This window comes from Polyodon spathula, chromosome 16, assembly GCF_017654505.1.
Source record: "Polyodon spathula isolate WHYD16114869_AA chromosome 16, ASM1765450v1, whole genome shotgun sequence".
In the NCBI taxonomy this organism is placed as follows: domain Eukaryota; kingdom Metazoa; phylum Chordata; class Actinopteri; order Acipenseriformes; family Polyodontidae; genus Polyodon; species Polyodon spathula.
Genome location: NC_054549.1, coordinates 16,903,915 through 16,921,373, shown reverse-complemented (window position 1 = coordinate 16,921,373; position 17,459 = coordinate 16,903,915). Strand labels below are relative to the sequence as shown.

The window sequence follows — 17,459 nt, the reverse complement described above, 5'->3', positions numbered from 1 at the left end:
ATCCAAACAATGGAACAGGTGAAAGTTACATTTCAAGGCGTGATGTTTTTAACTAAAGCCCAGGCTGCCATTATATTGGTTATTCAGCTGTTGCTGCCATTTAGAAGAAAAAAAAAAAACCTAAATGTGAACATGTCTTACAGTGGCTGCTTAGCACAAGCTTTCATACAGAGGGACAAATTACAGTTGCACCTCCTGGCTGTTTTTGAAAGGGGAAAGGTAGGGAAAAACAAGTCTGTAATCTGATATTTTAAAACGCATTTATCGGACCACAGTTCAGAATATAAATTACTTGTGGTTTGTAATTAAGGACTGAGTTATGCCATCATGTCTTTCTCAGCCGTGCTGGTAGTGAATTTTCATGACCACCTTTATGATTTCTGGCATAATAGCATGAGTTATAAGCAGAGTACCTGGGTTTAATGGTATGACCATATATGAACTCGCTCACCGTATATGGGCAGCAGGACTGCTTTCTGGTACTGTAGCCTGCTAGCTTTATCTTGCCAGCAATGCTTGGTGCCGTACTTTCTTAACTTGCGTTTTACAGTATAGCTGCACTAACCAAACTTCAAAATTAAAACCACCTGATTCTTAAAAAGGGGAAAAAAATATTACAATCAATGAAGTGTACAGTCCTAAAAAACTGTGTTGCACTCAAGCTAAATTTTACATGAGCAACTCTGGCTTTTGAGGTGGCCTTAATGTTTGTATACGAGCCAGTAGATAATAGCTTTAGTAACCCTGTTTTGTCTTGGGGTAAGTTGCTGGATCTGCTGTAGCTGCACATGTGTATGGAAGCAGTTTTGAATCCCTCTATGAGAGGGGTTAAAGATTTTGAGGATGCTGGAGGTATGAAGATGCAGGCCAGGGCAGTTAAGATCGGATTTTTAGTTTTCTATTTTTTTTTTTTTTTTTTTTTTTTACAGAGACGTGGTTATTATGCAAAAAAGTTTGAGGTTCTTTGTTAATGTGTTTGTTAGTTCAGTGACTAACAGGATTTTAATGTTCGGATATTTGCTCATAATTTAAATATTTGTTTGGATATTTGTTCATTTTTTTCAAAAAGTAATAAAAGCCATTATATTGTTCTGAATGCAGCCAGATACAGCATACCACCAGCGGCAGGGGGCGTGGCCGTGGCCCCTGTGTGTGTGCCTTTATTTTACAGCAAAACCTTACAATGTGTAACAAGTTAAAATAGAAAAATATCCCAAGAGTAAAGAATACGTTGTTTAGGATTTACTTTACAGCAGTGAATTAACTACAAAACAAAGGATGCCAAAGAGCAGTTCAAGTTAAACGTTGTTTTGTTTATTTCCGAAATAAGTAGTACATTGATACCGCGTTTTCTTTCTTATTTTTTTCATTCCTTGCCATTGCTGTTTCTTCATAGTAAACAGTTGCCATAGACATGTTTTCATCAAATAACATGAGGTTTACTTGTGACTTTTTGTAGCTGAACAAGCAAATGAAACTTTAAACAAGCAAATTGAACTTTAAACACTTCAAATAACACATGGCATTGTAAAACGAAGGGGGGAGCTCTCTGTTTTGGTAACAAAGTAGCAACAAAAAATATATAATGTATAAAAATCACTACATAACATTTTCTGGAAGTTGGGTACTGTATAAGTGAGGTATTTCAGAATGGAGTGCTTGCCTTTTTTTCTGTCCCATGAGATTCTGGCTCTCTCTAAAGAAACACAATGCATTTTTGACCCAGATGGCATTCTGTAGAGATCACTGTATGTCCATGCGCATAAAATGTTTATGCGCATGGACATAAACTTTTACATGTTTAAACTTTTACATAGAGGCTCCATTTGTGAACCATTAAAGTTGCTGTCACATTTTCTGGATAAAAACCCCACTTCTGAAGGATCATTAGTAAGGCTGAGAATCTGAAGGAAAATGAAGACCAAAGAGCATTCTACAGAAGTCAGAGATAAAGTAATACAAATGCATAGATTAGGGAAAGGGTACAAAATAATATCCAAGTGTTTGGATAGCCCAGTGAGCACAGTTGGATCAATAATCAGGAAGTGGAAGCTGCATCACACCACCCAGGCACTGCCAAGAAAAGGCCGTACCTCAAAACTCCAAACTATATATATATATATAAATGGAATTTCAGGGATAGAAATGAGGCTTCCATTGTATAGTAGTTTGATCCATTCCTGGTTTTGCTGTGTTTTAAGATACACCTGAGCTTGTTAGTTATACGCTGTGGCTAATCAAGCCCATAGCAAAACCTGAAATGGGTGGAACTGCTATGCAATAGGAGTCTTATTTACATTCCTGCATGTGAATGTTTAAATTGAACTCCACTAGAGACGCCTGTGTCTTGGATGTTGCTCTCATGAAGAGCCACAAATGTAATTCGATTAATAAGCAATGTTGTGGATTATTTTATTTAATTGCACAATTAAGGAGTTTATTTAGGAAAGGTGTGACGTATCATGTATATATTTTGAAAGTGAATGAAAGACTTCTGGATATCTTGCCAAAGAAAACAGGTATAACGTTTACAGTGGCGTTTGGAGTTTTTTCTAGTTCTGTGGTTCCCACTTGAGCCAAGACCTTGCTGCACCCCAAACTTTGTAAATTATTCTCAATATGAACAAACCCACAGCATCATCTTATTAAGCATATTCAATGTTATACGCGTTAAAAAATCCAGGTATAAAAATAGTACCACTAGCATGCCAAAGCCTTTAAAACTCTGCAGGAATAGAACATATTCCTCCCACACAGCCAAGGATTGTCCAAGGCAAGCATGGCTCACAGGCTTGTCTTATTAAATTTGTCTACAGTTATGACATCATTCTGAAATTGCGCTCCCTTTTGGAAAGCTGCTAACCAGTCAGAAGAGTGATAACCTGTGGTGAAGAAATGGCACAAAGAGGCAGGCGCTGTGGTTTAAACTGAGGACTGTCGGACGATCCAGTAACGCTCTTAACTGGCATCGCCTTGTCTTTTTGTAAATCTTTTGTTGTTTTTTTTTTACTCCTTGTCAAATACTGCTTGTCTTAAAATTGATTACAGTGCAAGAGATTGTAAAAGAAGATGGCCTAGTCAGACTAGGTTTTGGCTTCATTCACCCAATACTTAAGAATTTTCTATAGGCAGTTTTTTAATCCTAAATATTGAATGTCTCCTGTTCGTACAACCCCGTATTGGAGATGAACTGATTCATTTACATGGGAACCCAACATTTGTCAGTAACTACAGATGGTAAATGTGAGCAAGCAGGTAGGTATTTCTTCCCCCCCCCCCCCCCCCCCAACACATTAAAAGTAAGTGATTGTGTGTTGAGCTTTGAAGAGTAAGTTTGACAGTAGTGTTGCACCTGGCTTCCTGTGCTTGCCTTTATTTTGGCTTCCTCGCACACACTTGCATACAAGAAAGATACTTGATGTTGAGAAGGTTGGTAGACAGAGTGTGCATTAGCTGGAAATACCCATGCTTTGATGCATCACTGTCTGTTTTAATAAAACTCAATGTATCAAGCATCTAAATTTAGTTTTAACCAACCTAATCAAAACAAGTCGTTTGCTGTGAAGTGGAATCCTCTTCAAATGTGTTTCCTGCTTCGTCACTTCAGAAATGCAGTGGGCTGTTAATTCTTGTTGTTGTAACCTCCTTGGTTAGTCTGCAAAAAAAAAGAAGCTTGCCCTGCTGAACTAGTCTGTGCAGGAGTTGTACGTTAACATATTGTCTTAAACACAGACAGGATCTCGTAAGCGTGTCAAGTGGTATATGTGCAGTCAGTTGAGATATTTACAGTTTATATTTTACAGTTAATGTTAACATCCTGGTAAAAGCGTATAGACACCTCTCCATATGTAAAGACAGATAGTATGTATTTATTTTTCTCTTTCAGAGCAAAGAAAAGGTTGTTGGACAGAGCAAAGCCGGGAGGTGTGGAGGGCTTTAAAGGGCAGAAGCGGAAGTGTGATTCTGATACTCTGTTGCAGAGATGGAGGAATCCCAAGAGGGTGAGTCCTGAGAGAGTCCTGCTGGGCCTGGATTTAAGAAACACTTGCTAGTTTATTTTTTTTATTTATTAATTGCTTGCAGTCTGTTTATGGTTTAGCTTTTGGGACAAAACAAGGACTGTGGTCTGATTCTCAAAGGGTTTGTAGTGCTGCGGCAGCAGATATTTGTACTAACATTTTGTCATTGTATTTATATTTAACCCTTTGCATTCCATTTATTCAGCGCTTGTCAGGCATGTCGGGTCCAATTTATTTTACACGTGCTGTTTAAATTTTTTTTCAGAGTAAAACAGGTTTAAAAGGCATTGAATCACAACAAGACATTCAGTACTGTATTTCCATCAAAGCCCCACCCCTTGTTCGCAGTATTTCTCACATACCTCTTTATAGACGTGCATACTGATAAATCCTCTCCTGATCACTTGTTTTATCACCAAACTCCTCAATAATGTGATCCAAGTCATTATTTTATTACTATAACATTTCCAAAAAGCTCTGCAAATGTCTGATATTCTTTGAGCGCTGGATGCAGAAGCAGCTATCTCCGTTGTTGTGTCTGTGTTATTTCTGTAGTGCATGGGACTATGAGGTACGCCCTTTTTTTGGGTGTCATTCTGCTCCTATGAAATGCTTTCTCAGCTTTTTCCGGAATAAAAACGACTAGACGACTGTGCTTTACGTCTTTTTGATGATGTCGGACAGGGACTGAAAAGGGAAAATTGTAATGTCGGACCTGGTCCGACATAGGACTGCAAAGGGTTAATGTTCATTTATGGATTTGATTTAATTAAGGTTGCTCTAATGAGATTTCTAGACAAACATATATAAGCAATTCCGTGTGCAGTGACGGATACAGAAATGAGCAATCTATGTAAGAAAAGGGACTACTGTTTAAGTTTCAAGTTGCAGTAAAAATATTTTTAAAAAAGTAGAGCTGCATGCAAAACTACTGAAATTCTTTAAAAAATTGAATGTTACAGTGTGTTGTAAGTGTGATAAAATAGGAACAAGATTTGTTTTCACATTAAACTATGAAAGTGCAACCGAAATTAAATTATATATATATATATATATATATATATATATATATATATATATATATATATATATATATATATATATAATATATATATATATATATATATATATATATATATATATGTAATATATATAAAAAATATTATGAATCATCAGTTATACAGAAACAGGAAATATGAGTTTGTACATTTCTCTTGTGTACAATGTTTTATGTTTTAGGTCCTCATGCACACACAACATGCACACAGTGGGAGCCAACTGTACATTAAAACCTGCATAACTGTACATACAAAAAATAATGTCTAGTTCAACAACCATGACATTGACATTTGCATGCATATCTCTCCAGGATTTGCCTCATCATGTAGGAGTCATTGGGAACAGTTGTTGGACAGGGTTATTTATTGATGTATTTGTTTTGTTTTTAGGTCTTAAGGAAGAGAATGGGAAACCTTCAATCTCGTCCATACTGTCACAGGAGCAAACTGCTATCATTCAGGAACTGGTGAGTCAAGAGCAACTGCCTTTGGCAGTGAGTGGGTCTCCGTCTAGCATTTCTGAAGATCTATCTCAGGAAGAAGTGGATGAAGAAGAGGAAGAGGAAAAACAGGTGGAGACACCTGTAGAGAAGGGCCAGCCCCCACCTGAACCGGAAGTGATGGAATCTGATGAAGAGCCAGCACCCATCCCAAGCCCTCAGGAAGACATGGAGCAGGATGAGCAGCTGCAGCAGGACCCTGTCTCCAGTTCACCAAAGCCCCAGGGAGACCCAAATAGTGAGCTTCAGGAAGGTTTCCTGTACCCCTGTCAGCACTGTGAGCGTCGCTTTACCACCAAGCAGGGGCTGGAGCGTCACATGCACATCCATGTCTCCACAGCCAGCCACTCTTTCAAGTGTCGCTATTGTGGGAAGGCCTTCGGCACTCAGATCAACCGTCGGCGCCACGAGCGGAGACACGAGGCCGGACCCAAGAAGAAACTAGGGGCGCTCTACAGCCCCCAGCTGCCAATAGAAAGCTCAAGTCCAGATCTCGTCGCCCCTTCTGGAAATTTCATCATAATGGGCTCCCAGAACAGAGGGAACCTTCAGGATTCATTTGAGTCTGACAAACAGAGCCCTGCAGAGGTGGAGAGGGCAGTAGACCTAAATGAAAATGGAGATCCCAGGGACCTGCACCCGTGCAAGTATTGCAAGAAAGTGTTTGGCACCCACACCAATATGCGACGGCACCAGCGCAGGATTCACGAACGCCACCTACTCCCAAAGGGAGTCCGGCGGAAAGGAACGCTGTTGCAGGAAACTCAACAGCAGCAAGTACCTCCACAAGAAGAACTGGTGAACCCCAGTCCTCCCCCAGTCTATGTGCCAAGTGGGGACTTGGAAGACGAGGGGGATCCGGATGAGGAGTATATGGTGAACATCTCCAGCAATATTTCAGAGAACCTCAGTCTCTACATTGATGGGAAGATCCTATCAACCAGCAGCATGAGCAACTGTGAAGTCATCGAGGTAGACCCCAGCTCTGCCACTTTGTACAGCCTAGATGCTTTGATCGTTACCTCTGATAATGTGTCACAGGACTTTCAAGTGGAGGCCACCAACTGCACTGTGAAGGAGGTTCCCAGAGCAGGGCAACCAGCAATAAAGAGGCGAACCACCAGTCCACCTCTGCTTACAAAAATTAAAACAGAAGGGGATCCTGAACCCATAATGCCTTCCTCCTCCTCATCTTCATCATCCTCATCCTCATCCTCTTCTCTGATGGGACAGCTCTACCCACAGGTCACTGACAGTTTAGCCTTCCAGAAGGAGAAAACAGTTTACCTGTCCCCAAAACTCAAGCAGCTCTTGCAGACCCAAGAGAGCCACAAGCCAGGTTTGTTCACTGAGGGACATAGACTTGGACCGCCCTTAATGTCGGTTACCACTTTGCCATCTGGCTCAGGGAGGTTCAAGAGAAGGACGGCTTCCCCTCCAAACTCTCCACAGCACAGCCCAGTGCTTCGAGTTGACACAGGGAAGCCTGGAACAGAGGTTGGACCTCCGTTCCCCCTCAAGGTGCCAAAGCTGGAGAGCCACTGCAGCTCACCGGCCTGGAGCCTGTCAAGTCGAGATGAAAGGGACACCGTTAGCCCACTCGGTGTGGACTCTTACAAAACCTCACCTGTCGACTGGCTGACTGGGAGAAGTGCAGGAAGCTCCTGCAACCAGCAGCCCTTAGACCTTTCCAACGGGGTCAAGCAGAAAACTGAGTGCAAATCCAAGGGACAGGCTGTTGTTGAAGCTGTACTGGACCTCAGCATGCACAGGAAGTCCTCCCCTGGGGGAGAAACAAAGAGAATCGGAGGCCCCCAGCTTCTAATCAGAAAGAAGAAACCTAACACCTGCATGCTTCAGAAAGTGTTAATGAATGAGTACGGCGGATTAGACAGTGCAATGGAGACTGCAGAAGAGATACACAATACAGAAGGCAGCCCCAATCATCATCCTGATGCTGATTTAGTTATGGATGCCTCTTCCGCTCCGCTTTCACCACTCCACAATGCACTTTCCCCAGACACAGCTGTTGCATCTGCACTTCATCCTCCCCCACCTTCACTAACTCCTGTGATCTTGCACCCACTGTCCCCTTCTACTCCAACCTTGACTGCCCCCACCCCACCTCTGCCAGTTCTGCCCACTGCCCCGTCACCCCTCCCAGACATGTTTCCCACTCCATTGTCCTCCTCCTCATCTCCTTCATCCCCTCTTCCAGTTTTGTCCCCCAAAGCCTCACCTAATCCAGTCGATACATCTCCATTGGAATCCTCATCCGCTCCACTTTTGGATCCCTCCCCCTTTCTACTGGATGCATCTGTGGTTTGCAGCATCGCTCCCCTTGATTCCCTACCAGATCAAGTTAATCCTTTAGATCCCAATCCCATATCTCTCCAAGTTGATACCACCCTTGCTCTTGAAGATCCCTCAGCAGGCCCAGTGGATCCTGCACATCTCACTGCTTTGAGTCCCTTACAGAAAAAGGCTGATACGTTGTCTTTAACTACGGATCCTTCACCAAGCTCCGCTGATCCCTCTAGTAACCCCCTGAATGTCTCAACTGACTTGCTATGTCCTGTGTCAGCTCCCCAGCTACCATTACAGTGCCCTGTGGATCCAGTTCCGGCTTTGGGTCCATACCCTACTCCCATCCCACAGGAACCTGCAGAACACCTTCTAATTCCCACCACCATGATCAAGCAAGAGGAACAACAGCAGCAGGCACCACTCCGTTCTTCCCCTCTACACTCACCAGACCTGCCTGTTCTTGTAGCTTCGGTCCCAGTCCCCAGCCCCAGCTCCTCTCCTGCTCCAACTCTGCCTCCCCTCTTGATCTCAGAGATCTTACCTTTACCACCACTCCAACCAGACTCAATTACAACAAAAAAAAAATGTGGAGACATGGAGCAACCAGCTGATGTTGTCTCGCTTACCTCTGCGGTCACTCCCACACCTCCTGTTTCTTCTCTGCAGGAGGCCCCTTATACTGAGGAATTCCCCAGGCAGCAGATGTTTTGCAAGAACTTTGTGTGCAATGTCTGTGAGGCCCCCTTCCCCTCCATTAAGGAGCTGAGCCGCCACATCACGGTGCACTCTGAAGAGTGGCCCTTCAGGTGTGAGTTCTGTGTGCAGCTCTTCAGGGACGCAAACGTCCTGCTGGAGCACCGTTCCACCCTGCACGGTGTAGGCAGGATCTATGTTTGCTCCTTGTGCAGCAAGGAGTTTGCCTTCCTCTGCAACCTCCAGCAGCACCAGAGGGACCAGCACCCTGATAAGGACTGCACACACATAGAGATGGAGAGTGGCAAACTCAGGCCACAGAACTACACTGACCCCAGTCGAGCCAGTCTGGAACCACCCATCCCTCCTGCTGGAGACTGTGATGCCTATGCTCAAGGAGCCACTTCTCCTCAGACACGTCTTAGTTTTGAGAATAGGAAGGTGAAGGAGGAGGATGAGGAGGAACCTAATGACTCCAGTGAGGAGCTCTACACTACAATCAAGATCATAGCATCTGGAGAGAGCAAACCCAAGGGGCCGGATGTGCGGCTGGGTATCAACCAACACTACCCTAGTTTCAAGCCACCCCCATTTCCTTACCACAACCGGACGCCAGCTGGGTCTGTGGCCTCGGCTACCAATTTCACTACCCACAATATCCCGCAGACCTTTAGCACGGCTATCCGCTGCACAAAGTGTGGCAACAGCTTTGATAACATGCCCGAGCTACACAAGCACATCCTAGCCTGTGCCTCGGCCAGTGACAAAAAACGTTACACCCCCAAGAAGAACCCTGTCCCCCTCAAACAGATCGTCAAGCCACAAAACGGGTTGTTTTCTGCGGTGGCGGCTGGAGGTAATGGTTCTGGTCAGAATGCTTTCCGGAGGATGGGCCAACCCAAAAGGCTTAACTTCAGCCAGGAGCCGTCCAACAAGATGAAGCTGAGCGCCCTTAACAAGAAAAAGAACCAGCTGGTTCAAAAGGCCATCTACCAGAAGAACAAATCTGCTGCCACTGCAAAAAAGGCCTCCAGCCTTGCCCAGGAGGAGCCAGAAACTCATGTCTGCCCGCACTGCAGCCGGGAGTTCACCTATGTTGGGAGCCTAAATAAGCATGTGGCTGTGAGCTGCCCTCGGAAACCTGCTTCTTCAAAAAAAGCAAAGAAAGGTAGCAGCAGCAGTGGGGGTGGCCACTCTTTCCAAGATAAGAACGATAACCTCCGCAGACGAACTGCTGACTCGGAGATTAAACTGCAGGGCTCGCAAGCCAAGCTAGGCAAAACCAGGGCCCGCAGTTCAGGACCGGCAGGCAACATGGCCTCCCCTTCGAAAACACAACCCAGCAAACACAAAACTGCCCCACAGATCCGACAAAAGCGTCCATCTTCTTTCCATTCTAGTTCAGTCCCGTACAGTAAGAAAAGCAAAATGTCACCTAAGAGCAGCCCCCAGCAGCATCCGTCTCTACCTGCAGCCCTGGGCAGTGGATCTGAGAAACTGGTCATGAGAATGCAAAAAAAGGTGACCGAAGCCAAAGCACAGCAGCAGCCACAGCCACAGCAACAGTTACAGCTGAAGAAAGAAGAGCGATTTTCTGTGAAGATGCGAGAAAGGAGTGGCGGGCCAGTCACCCGCAGTTTACAGCTGGCCAGCAGCACAGCACAGAGCGATGTCAAGGGGGAAGACGTCAGTGCAAACCAGGAATCCAGAGAGCCTCAGGTAAGCAGTAAGAGTTACTCAGTATGTAAATAGTAGTGTATGACATTGACCATATGTTGCTGGACATGCACCTGTTTTAAAGGAACAAAAAAAAAAAAAAAAAAAGCCAGCAAATGTTCAGTTATCTCACATCAGCTCTTCAAAACATATTCCTTTGTCAGTACAAGCAATATTGCTGGCAGTGTTTTAGCTCAAGGAGAAATGTTGAGAAGACAAATAGTGCAAGTACAAACAAATAACAAGAAGCAATATACATTTAGTCTGTACAAGATGTTGAATCGGTAAAAAATGAGTTGGTCAACAATGTCTGCCCTGCACTCCATCTCTTCAAAGCCACACAGACGTTTTATTTTGAAGATTCGTACAATTAATCAATCCAAAAGATCAAAGGCTGACATCATAGAAATGTTTTAAGTCAGGAAAATGGATCTGAATGAACCTCTTACAAGTAATACTTTAGTGGGGGGCTATTTTAATGGTTTAAACAGTTATAGGAACTGTTAACCTGAAATCCTGGCAATTTTATTTCTTTATTTTTTTTTTTATTTTACCCAAATATTACATGCAAGACAATACAGGTCTGCAAAAGATTAGGTTTATTAGCGGTTATTTTCTGTACTGTTTAGATCACCGGTTCTTAAACTATGGGGTCGCGAAACATCTTTCTGGTGGCTTTCTTGGGGGGGGGGGGGGGGGGGATCAGAGTGCACAGGAATACTACATTACCAGTAGTACAGTACACTCCAATCATAGTTTCATACACAATGAAAGGAAAATAGTGTCATTTTCTTGACTTTGGGATTTATGAAAGCCGTTTGGAATGGAGAGGAGCGTTCTCAGTGTGTGCTTTGTGGAGATGTGCTTTCGAATGAAAGCCTTAAATAAACTGAGTCGACATTTGGAAACTGAGCATGTGCAACAACAACAAAAACCTGCATGTGTACTTCGACTTTTGTCATAAGCGTCTTAAGTTCTGTTCATACATATTACAGCTGTAGTTTATCATAACTGGTAGGTTCCTTGGGTGTCTGAGTTGTGTAGTTTGAGCAGCTGCAGATCCTTTGTAAAGTCAACAGGTGTCGAATTAGTCAGTCACAGATAAAAGCTGGTGAGATTCACCATAAACATTGTGGATAATGAACATTATGGTCTGTGAACAACTACAGTAATAATGGCTTGTATTGTTAAGTGTATTATTATATTATATACTTAATAATGAATCTTATTTCAGGCATTTCAAGGAAACTGCGCAGCCCTGAAAGCATCTTATCAAGTTAGTCTGCGCATAGCAAAGGAGAAAAAACCAAACGCTATACGAGAGGATCTTATCAAGCCTTGTGTTAAGAACATCTGTAAAAGTCTGTTAGGTGGAGCAGCAGCCAGGAAAGTAGATTCAATCACCCTCTCAAATGATACAGTAGCAAAAGGGATTCAGGATATGTCCTGTGATATTCAGAAAGCTGTTGTAGAGAAAATACAGCACTACAAAAGATTTGCTCTTCAGTTGGACAGTGTATCTGGACTGCCTCAGGTAATGGGATTTGTAAGGTTTGTGAGTGATGGAGATATTCAAGAGGAAATTCTTTTTTGTGATCACTTAGATAAGACCACTAAGGGTGAGACAATTTTCAGGTTAGTGGATTCAAACTTGAAGAACTTGCACGTGGAGTGGAGTGACTGTGTCGGGATCTGTACAAATGGTGCCAAGAGTATGGTGGGTTATAAATCAGGCTTTATTGCTCAATTTAAAAACTTGCACCTGATGTAACGGTGACCAATTGCATTTTGCACAGAGAGGCCCTGGCATCCAAGTCATTGCAATTAAATCTGGGAGACATGTTAGATTCAGCTGTCAAAATAGCAAACTTGATTAAGTGCAAGCAAGGTTGTTCGGTGCGCTTTGCAAGGAGATGGGGGCAGCCCATGAACATTTGCTGTTCCATACAGAGGTCAGATGGCTGTCCAGGGGGTTATTGTGTGTGTGTGTATTTTATATATATATATATATATATATATATATAAAAATTATTTCTCTCCCCCTCTGTATTTCTGTTTCCATTTCAAAAGGGTCTTGAAGGCAGTGAGTTGTTGTTTTGAGTCCTCAAGCAGAAAAGATCAATAAATACAGGATTCAGCATGCATCATCATAGAATACTTAGTTCAACGGTGAGAATAGCCGAATGACCTACAGGACCCAACGCGGCATAACTTGGGACTGTGTGATTCGTCCTGGTCGTTCAGTTTGAATGAGTGCAAGATTCTAAAGTGAGAAAAATACTCACTTGGGACCACTGACTACAAAAAATGTATTGAGTGCTAGATATCTTAGCACTTGTATAAAATAGTAATTTCACCTCAAATGTGTGTTCTGCTCCAGTAAAATGTTTTTATTTATTGTACTCTTTGTGCAGGAACCTCTATTAAAGATGTCACGGTAGAGCAGTGACTGGTTAAAGAGAGAGAATGAGAAAGGCAGCGATACAAAGCACTTGGACCTGCTTCGGAGACCTTCATCAGGGCTCACTAGACCAGCTCATGTCGCCTCTCAAATGGGGGAGAAACCTGTGAATGCCTGCAGGCTGCTTCATGAGGGAAAATCTGAGGTTTTGAAGAAGGCAGGAGCCCTAAGGACAGCAGAAATGAGCCAAGTCTGCGCTCTTGTGGATTTAAAAAAAAAAAAAAGCAAGAAGAAAGCTTGGGAGCTTACCCAGAATGCACTTTGGAAGGGAAACATTAACTGGTTGACGTGTGTATCGCAAAAACATAACAAGTTAACAATTTACCCTATAGATTAGGGTTAACAAAATTACATTGTATGGCAATCACTGTTCACACTGTTAGACACTCACAAAACCAGCCCGTTTCCTTTATTGGTATTGGGTTTTTTTTCTTTTGGTGTTCAATCATTAAGATGCCTCTGGCTCCAAATTGTCTCTTACTGCATGCGGTAAATAGTTGAGTAGCCTGACCCTGTTCTGTGTCTGTGTGCCCGTGTTAAACCCTGCACCTGATGGATAATCACAAATAATTATTGTTAATAATAATAATAATAAAGGAAATACATATTTCATATAGCTCCCTGGATGTAATGAGTTATTTGTTACAGAATCATATCTCTGTTGTAAAGAGCAGCTGAGATTTGAGTTTGGAAACCCAGTTTGTGCATCTGATGGAACCAGTTTCCCTGCATTGGCAATAACGCAGCCGTTAATGATGATAACAAATGAATGCTGTATTCTGCCCCATTTTATAACCAATTTCCATTGAGATTTAATAACATCATCTGTGGCTGTGGAAGCAAAAGTCTTTCGAATATCCAAAGAAATGACATATTGATAATGGAATCAAGTTCTCCTGAAATGCTACATTTAGGAGTTGTCTGGTTGTGGGTATTTTGGTATCGGATACACTTCAATCAAAAAACACTGTAGCACCCCTTTATGATAGCTTGTTCCTAATGTTAGTATTCAATCAAGCTTCCAGATATAGAACACGTCTCTGTATGCGCACAAGTTCTACGAAAATTTTAGAATATAATGAAATTGGAAGAATTGAGGTTGCTATATTTTTTTGATTGATACTCAGAAATGCGATAAATGCAGTTGGAAATGTCTGCTGTTCATCAGCAATGCACAGTGAATGGGTCAGATGAGATTAAAAACATTTCTGGATTTATTTTTTATGATTCTTTGTAAATGAGGTACAGAACAAATAAATGTTATGTGTAGCAGATGATGACAGATGATTATTTTGAACCGTGTCTACAGCTGAGTTGATTGTTGTCAAAATAGATCTGATGCACAATTTTTACTACAATTACCAGTTTTAGGGGGAGTCCCGTAGTTTCTATGGGAGAATAGAGAAGACAAACAGAAAATATAAGCCCACAGAATCAAATTTGCTTCTAATTATAAGCAGAGAGTAAAGTGTAGAATATTCAGTTAATCAAATTAATTTGAAATAGAGTAATTCTTTTTTGCAGGTGTGTAGTGTCCTGCGCTGTGTCACAATTTTAAAGATCACAATCCAATAGATGTTCATGATCAGAGTTGACTCTCAGACACTCCAGGTTTATCTTCACATCATACAGAGACAATTGGAGTGATAGGGGCAGTGTTTTAAGCCTAGAGGGCTCTAACTGAAAACCTAATGTGGCTTTTTTAAAATTGTTTGTAAGGGTTTGCATCATGGATAATTGGGTAAGAAGTAAGCTTTCATTTTCATTTCATTTTTTATTTTAATATAGTCGCCCGTGTTTTGTTCCTTCCGCAAAATAATCTACCTCCTTTTAAAAAGTTTCGGTTTTGATGCATCTTTTAGTTGTCAAGTTTGTCGCCACTTTTGCTCTTTCAGTATCATTCCCATTTTGTTGCATTAAGACAGCCACCCTCCCCACAAAACAGCCCCCCCCCCCCGCCCGCGCTTCACTTATAACAGTGGTAGCCGGTCGGCACCAAAAGTAAAATTTTTTTTTTTTTGTTAATAGATAACAAAAAATAACAAAAAAATATATATATATTTAAAATTAATTTAAATTTGTTGTTTTCTGACATTTTATGTTGTATATGATCTATTTCGCTGCATTTCCTGATTTTGTTCTGGGTGTGAAATAAATGGACAATGTTCTGTATATATATTAAACAAAATGTTTGTTAAGAAAAAATAATGTTCCTTTTGTTGGACACAGAGATTGTTCTAATTGAAACATTAAAATAATTTTTCAATTTGAAATGCAGAAATATTTTCTATTTGTTGAAGGTGAGTGATGTTAAGTAGAGATGCTAAACTGGAAAGACAACTTTTGCACGCTGTAATTTCACACTGGTAGTGCAGCAAGATTGAGTACCTACTAGGAAAAGTAAAGCTATTGTAACTCTTGCATTGAAAGACAATGGATCATATTTTACTCTAGTCGTGCCTGTTCATCTGACAAAATTAGAATCAAACAACTAAATAATTCAGCAATCTCAGGGTGTTTGTTTTCATTTTTAACATGATTTTTTTTTTGTCTTTCAAAATAAGAGTTAATTAAAGAATGGAGGCTCCCATTCTAAGGGTGAAATCACATTGATACCCTGGTTGTGCCACCTCAAGTAGGGCATCATTTTAAAACATTTCTCTTCAAAGTAAAGTTGATTGTAGAGTGGCACAAGCAGGCATTCATAGGCTAGACCATGAAATATACCCCGTCCTGTCAATTTGCCACTTTATTGAATATTAGCCCACATTCTAAGGTTTAAATCACATTGCTAACCTGGTTGTGCCACAAGAATCGATGGCAGAATTTCTTTTTTTTGTCATTGTGAATCGACTGCAATTGATCGGAACATATTTTGTATCTATGTAATGCTTACACCTTGTCTTGGAATCATGTGCTGTGTACAAGTTGATAGAGAGCACAGCGGGACATCACTGTTAACCACGAGACTAACTGCTGGAACAGGGAAATCACACCTTACAACATCAGGACCAGGTATGAATCTGGGATTGAGCTGCAGTTCCATTGAAGTAAATTAAAATAATCCTGTCATATGTATTTAAGCAATTCAGCAATCATGGAATTACTGTTCTGCTAGCTGTGTTGCACCAGAGGCAAAGCAAGTGGCACAGCTCCCTAGCTTCCTCGGACAACTTGAAGTGTCTTCCCATTGGGATTTATAGGAAGGGCCATTGTAGAAGGAAATCTTTGATTTAGTATAAGAAATCAGATCTGAGTGCTGATGCTAAAGCGATTCAACCTTTTGGACTCGCAAGCCAGTTTATTAAAAGGCCCCCTACAATAAACACTGGGAAAAAAGTTGTTAATGGCATTTGAACCTTAAAATGCCAATGTGTTTATATCTTTCTCAGTTCCCATCTTTGCAGATGGGAGAGCTGAGCGCAGGTGTTGTAAAGCCAGAAATTGACGTCCTGGAGCAGTTGAGCTAATATGATTGCTTCTGAATTTGTTGCTAATTGCTTCGTTGTTGCTTAACAGGTAGGCACTATGGGGACAGATAGATATATATTCTCTGCCCAGCTCACGATGCCATACCAAAATGGGAGTCCTGACGCATTTTTTTTATTGCTTCAAGAGGCCCAGGACTGAGTAGGGTAGTGTTCAGGTCAAGATTAAGATGGGCTTGCCTGCAGAGCTGTGAGGTCATACAGCATAATTATTCTGCATCAATGCCATTTTTTTCATTTAATAAACAAATGCCAATCTGTACTGATAAGAGCCCCAGAACATTAGGATTGGGAAACGCTTGATTCACTGGCATGGAGCATTTTGTTTTCTCAACAATGGCCAATTGCATTGGCTGCTTTAATATTGTAGGAGTACAATACATTGCACACACTGAGGCAACATTTTTATAACCAGTTATTTTATATATACACACACACACACACTATGATTGCAGTTTGTTAAAGTTAAAGGTGTGGGTTTTTTTGTTTTTTGTTTTGTATCAGCCCTTCATGTAATAAATGTGTAAAATGGTTTTCCAGCCGATTGCACCTTTCTACCCAGCAGAGGGCAGCCTCTCCCCAACCATGAATATTGCATATTACAATGTAGACACATTGCATTCAGTACATCAGCCTGTGGAAAGATAGACTGACTACAATTTTTGTCACTTTCCTTGTGTTATAATATATTACTCATCAAGCAGACACTGCTGTCCCATTGTTTTCTACAGAGGTTAGCCATTCTTTTATAACTCTATAACAGAAAGATGACGCTACTGACCACACTTGTTCTAAAGCACTGCTTCCCAGGGACATGCCTCTTAGAGTTAACCCCTTCGGTGGACAACAATGATTATTTCAGACGGTAAATAAATAACTCCAGGCTTTATCGGTAGTCCCATTATGACTTTGTAATACACGACAGCAATGCCATTATCCCTACATACAATACTCATATTTAATAAATTTGGCTTTTGCCTTGCACTACATTTAAAAATGAATAACAATATTAAACGTTGTACAAATATCTTTCAACCAGATTACATTTCCAATAACTAACCAAACTATTCTCAATATTCCACTGTCTTCTTATGCAGTGATTCTCAAGCTGTGCTTGTGTTCTAATCACATCACAATCAAACGTATACGCTTCTAAAGAAAGTAGCTATTTTGAAAATGTTCTCGGGTGAAGTCTTTTTTGGTTTTATTCTTCATAT

The 17,459-nt window shown here is 41.4% G+C and overlaps 1 protein-coding gene across 3 annotated transcripts in view; it reads left to right on the top strand.

Moving 5' to 3' along the window:
- Positions 1–17,459, top strand: part of LOC121328549 (PR domain zinc finger protein 2-like) — a 37,234-nt gene that overhangs the window by 10,549 nt on the left and 9,226 nt on the right. The window contains exons 2-4 of one of the 3 annotated variants that reach the window (XM_041273266.1): positions 3,887–4,001; positions 5,468–10,296; positions 12,708–14,666. In XM_041273266.1, the coding sequence (XP_041129200.1) occupies positions 3,983–4,001; positions 5,468–10,296; positions 12,708–12,734 (4,875 nt within the window). In that variant the 5' untranslated portion in view covers positions 3,887–3,982 and the 3' untranslated portion in view covers positions 12,735–14,666. Of the gene's footprint in view, positions 1–3,886; positions 4,002–5,467; positions 10,297–11,527; positions 12,254–12,707; positions 14,667–17,459 lie in introns of those variants that run through there. The other 2 variants (XM_041273264.1, XM_041273265.1) reach the window with 2 other exon arrangements.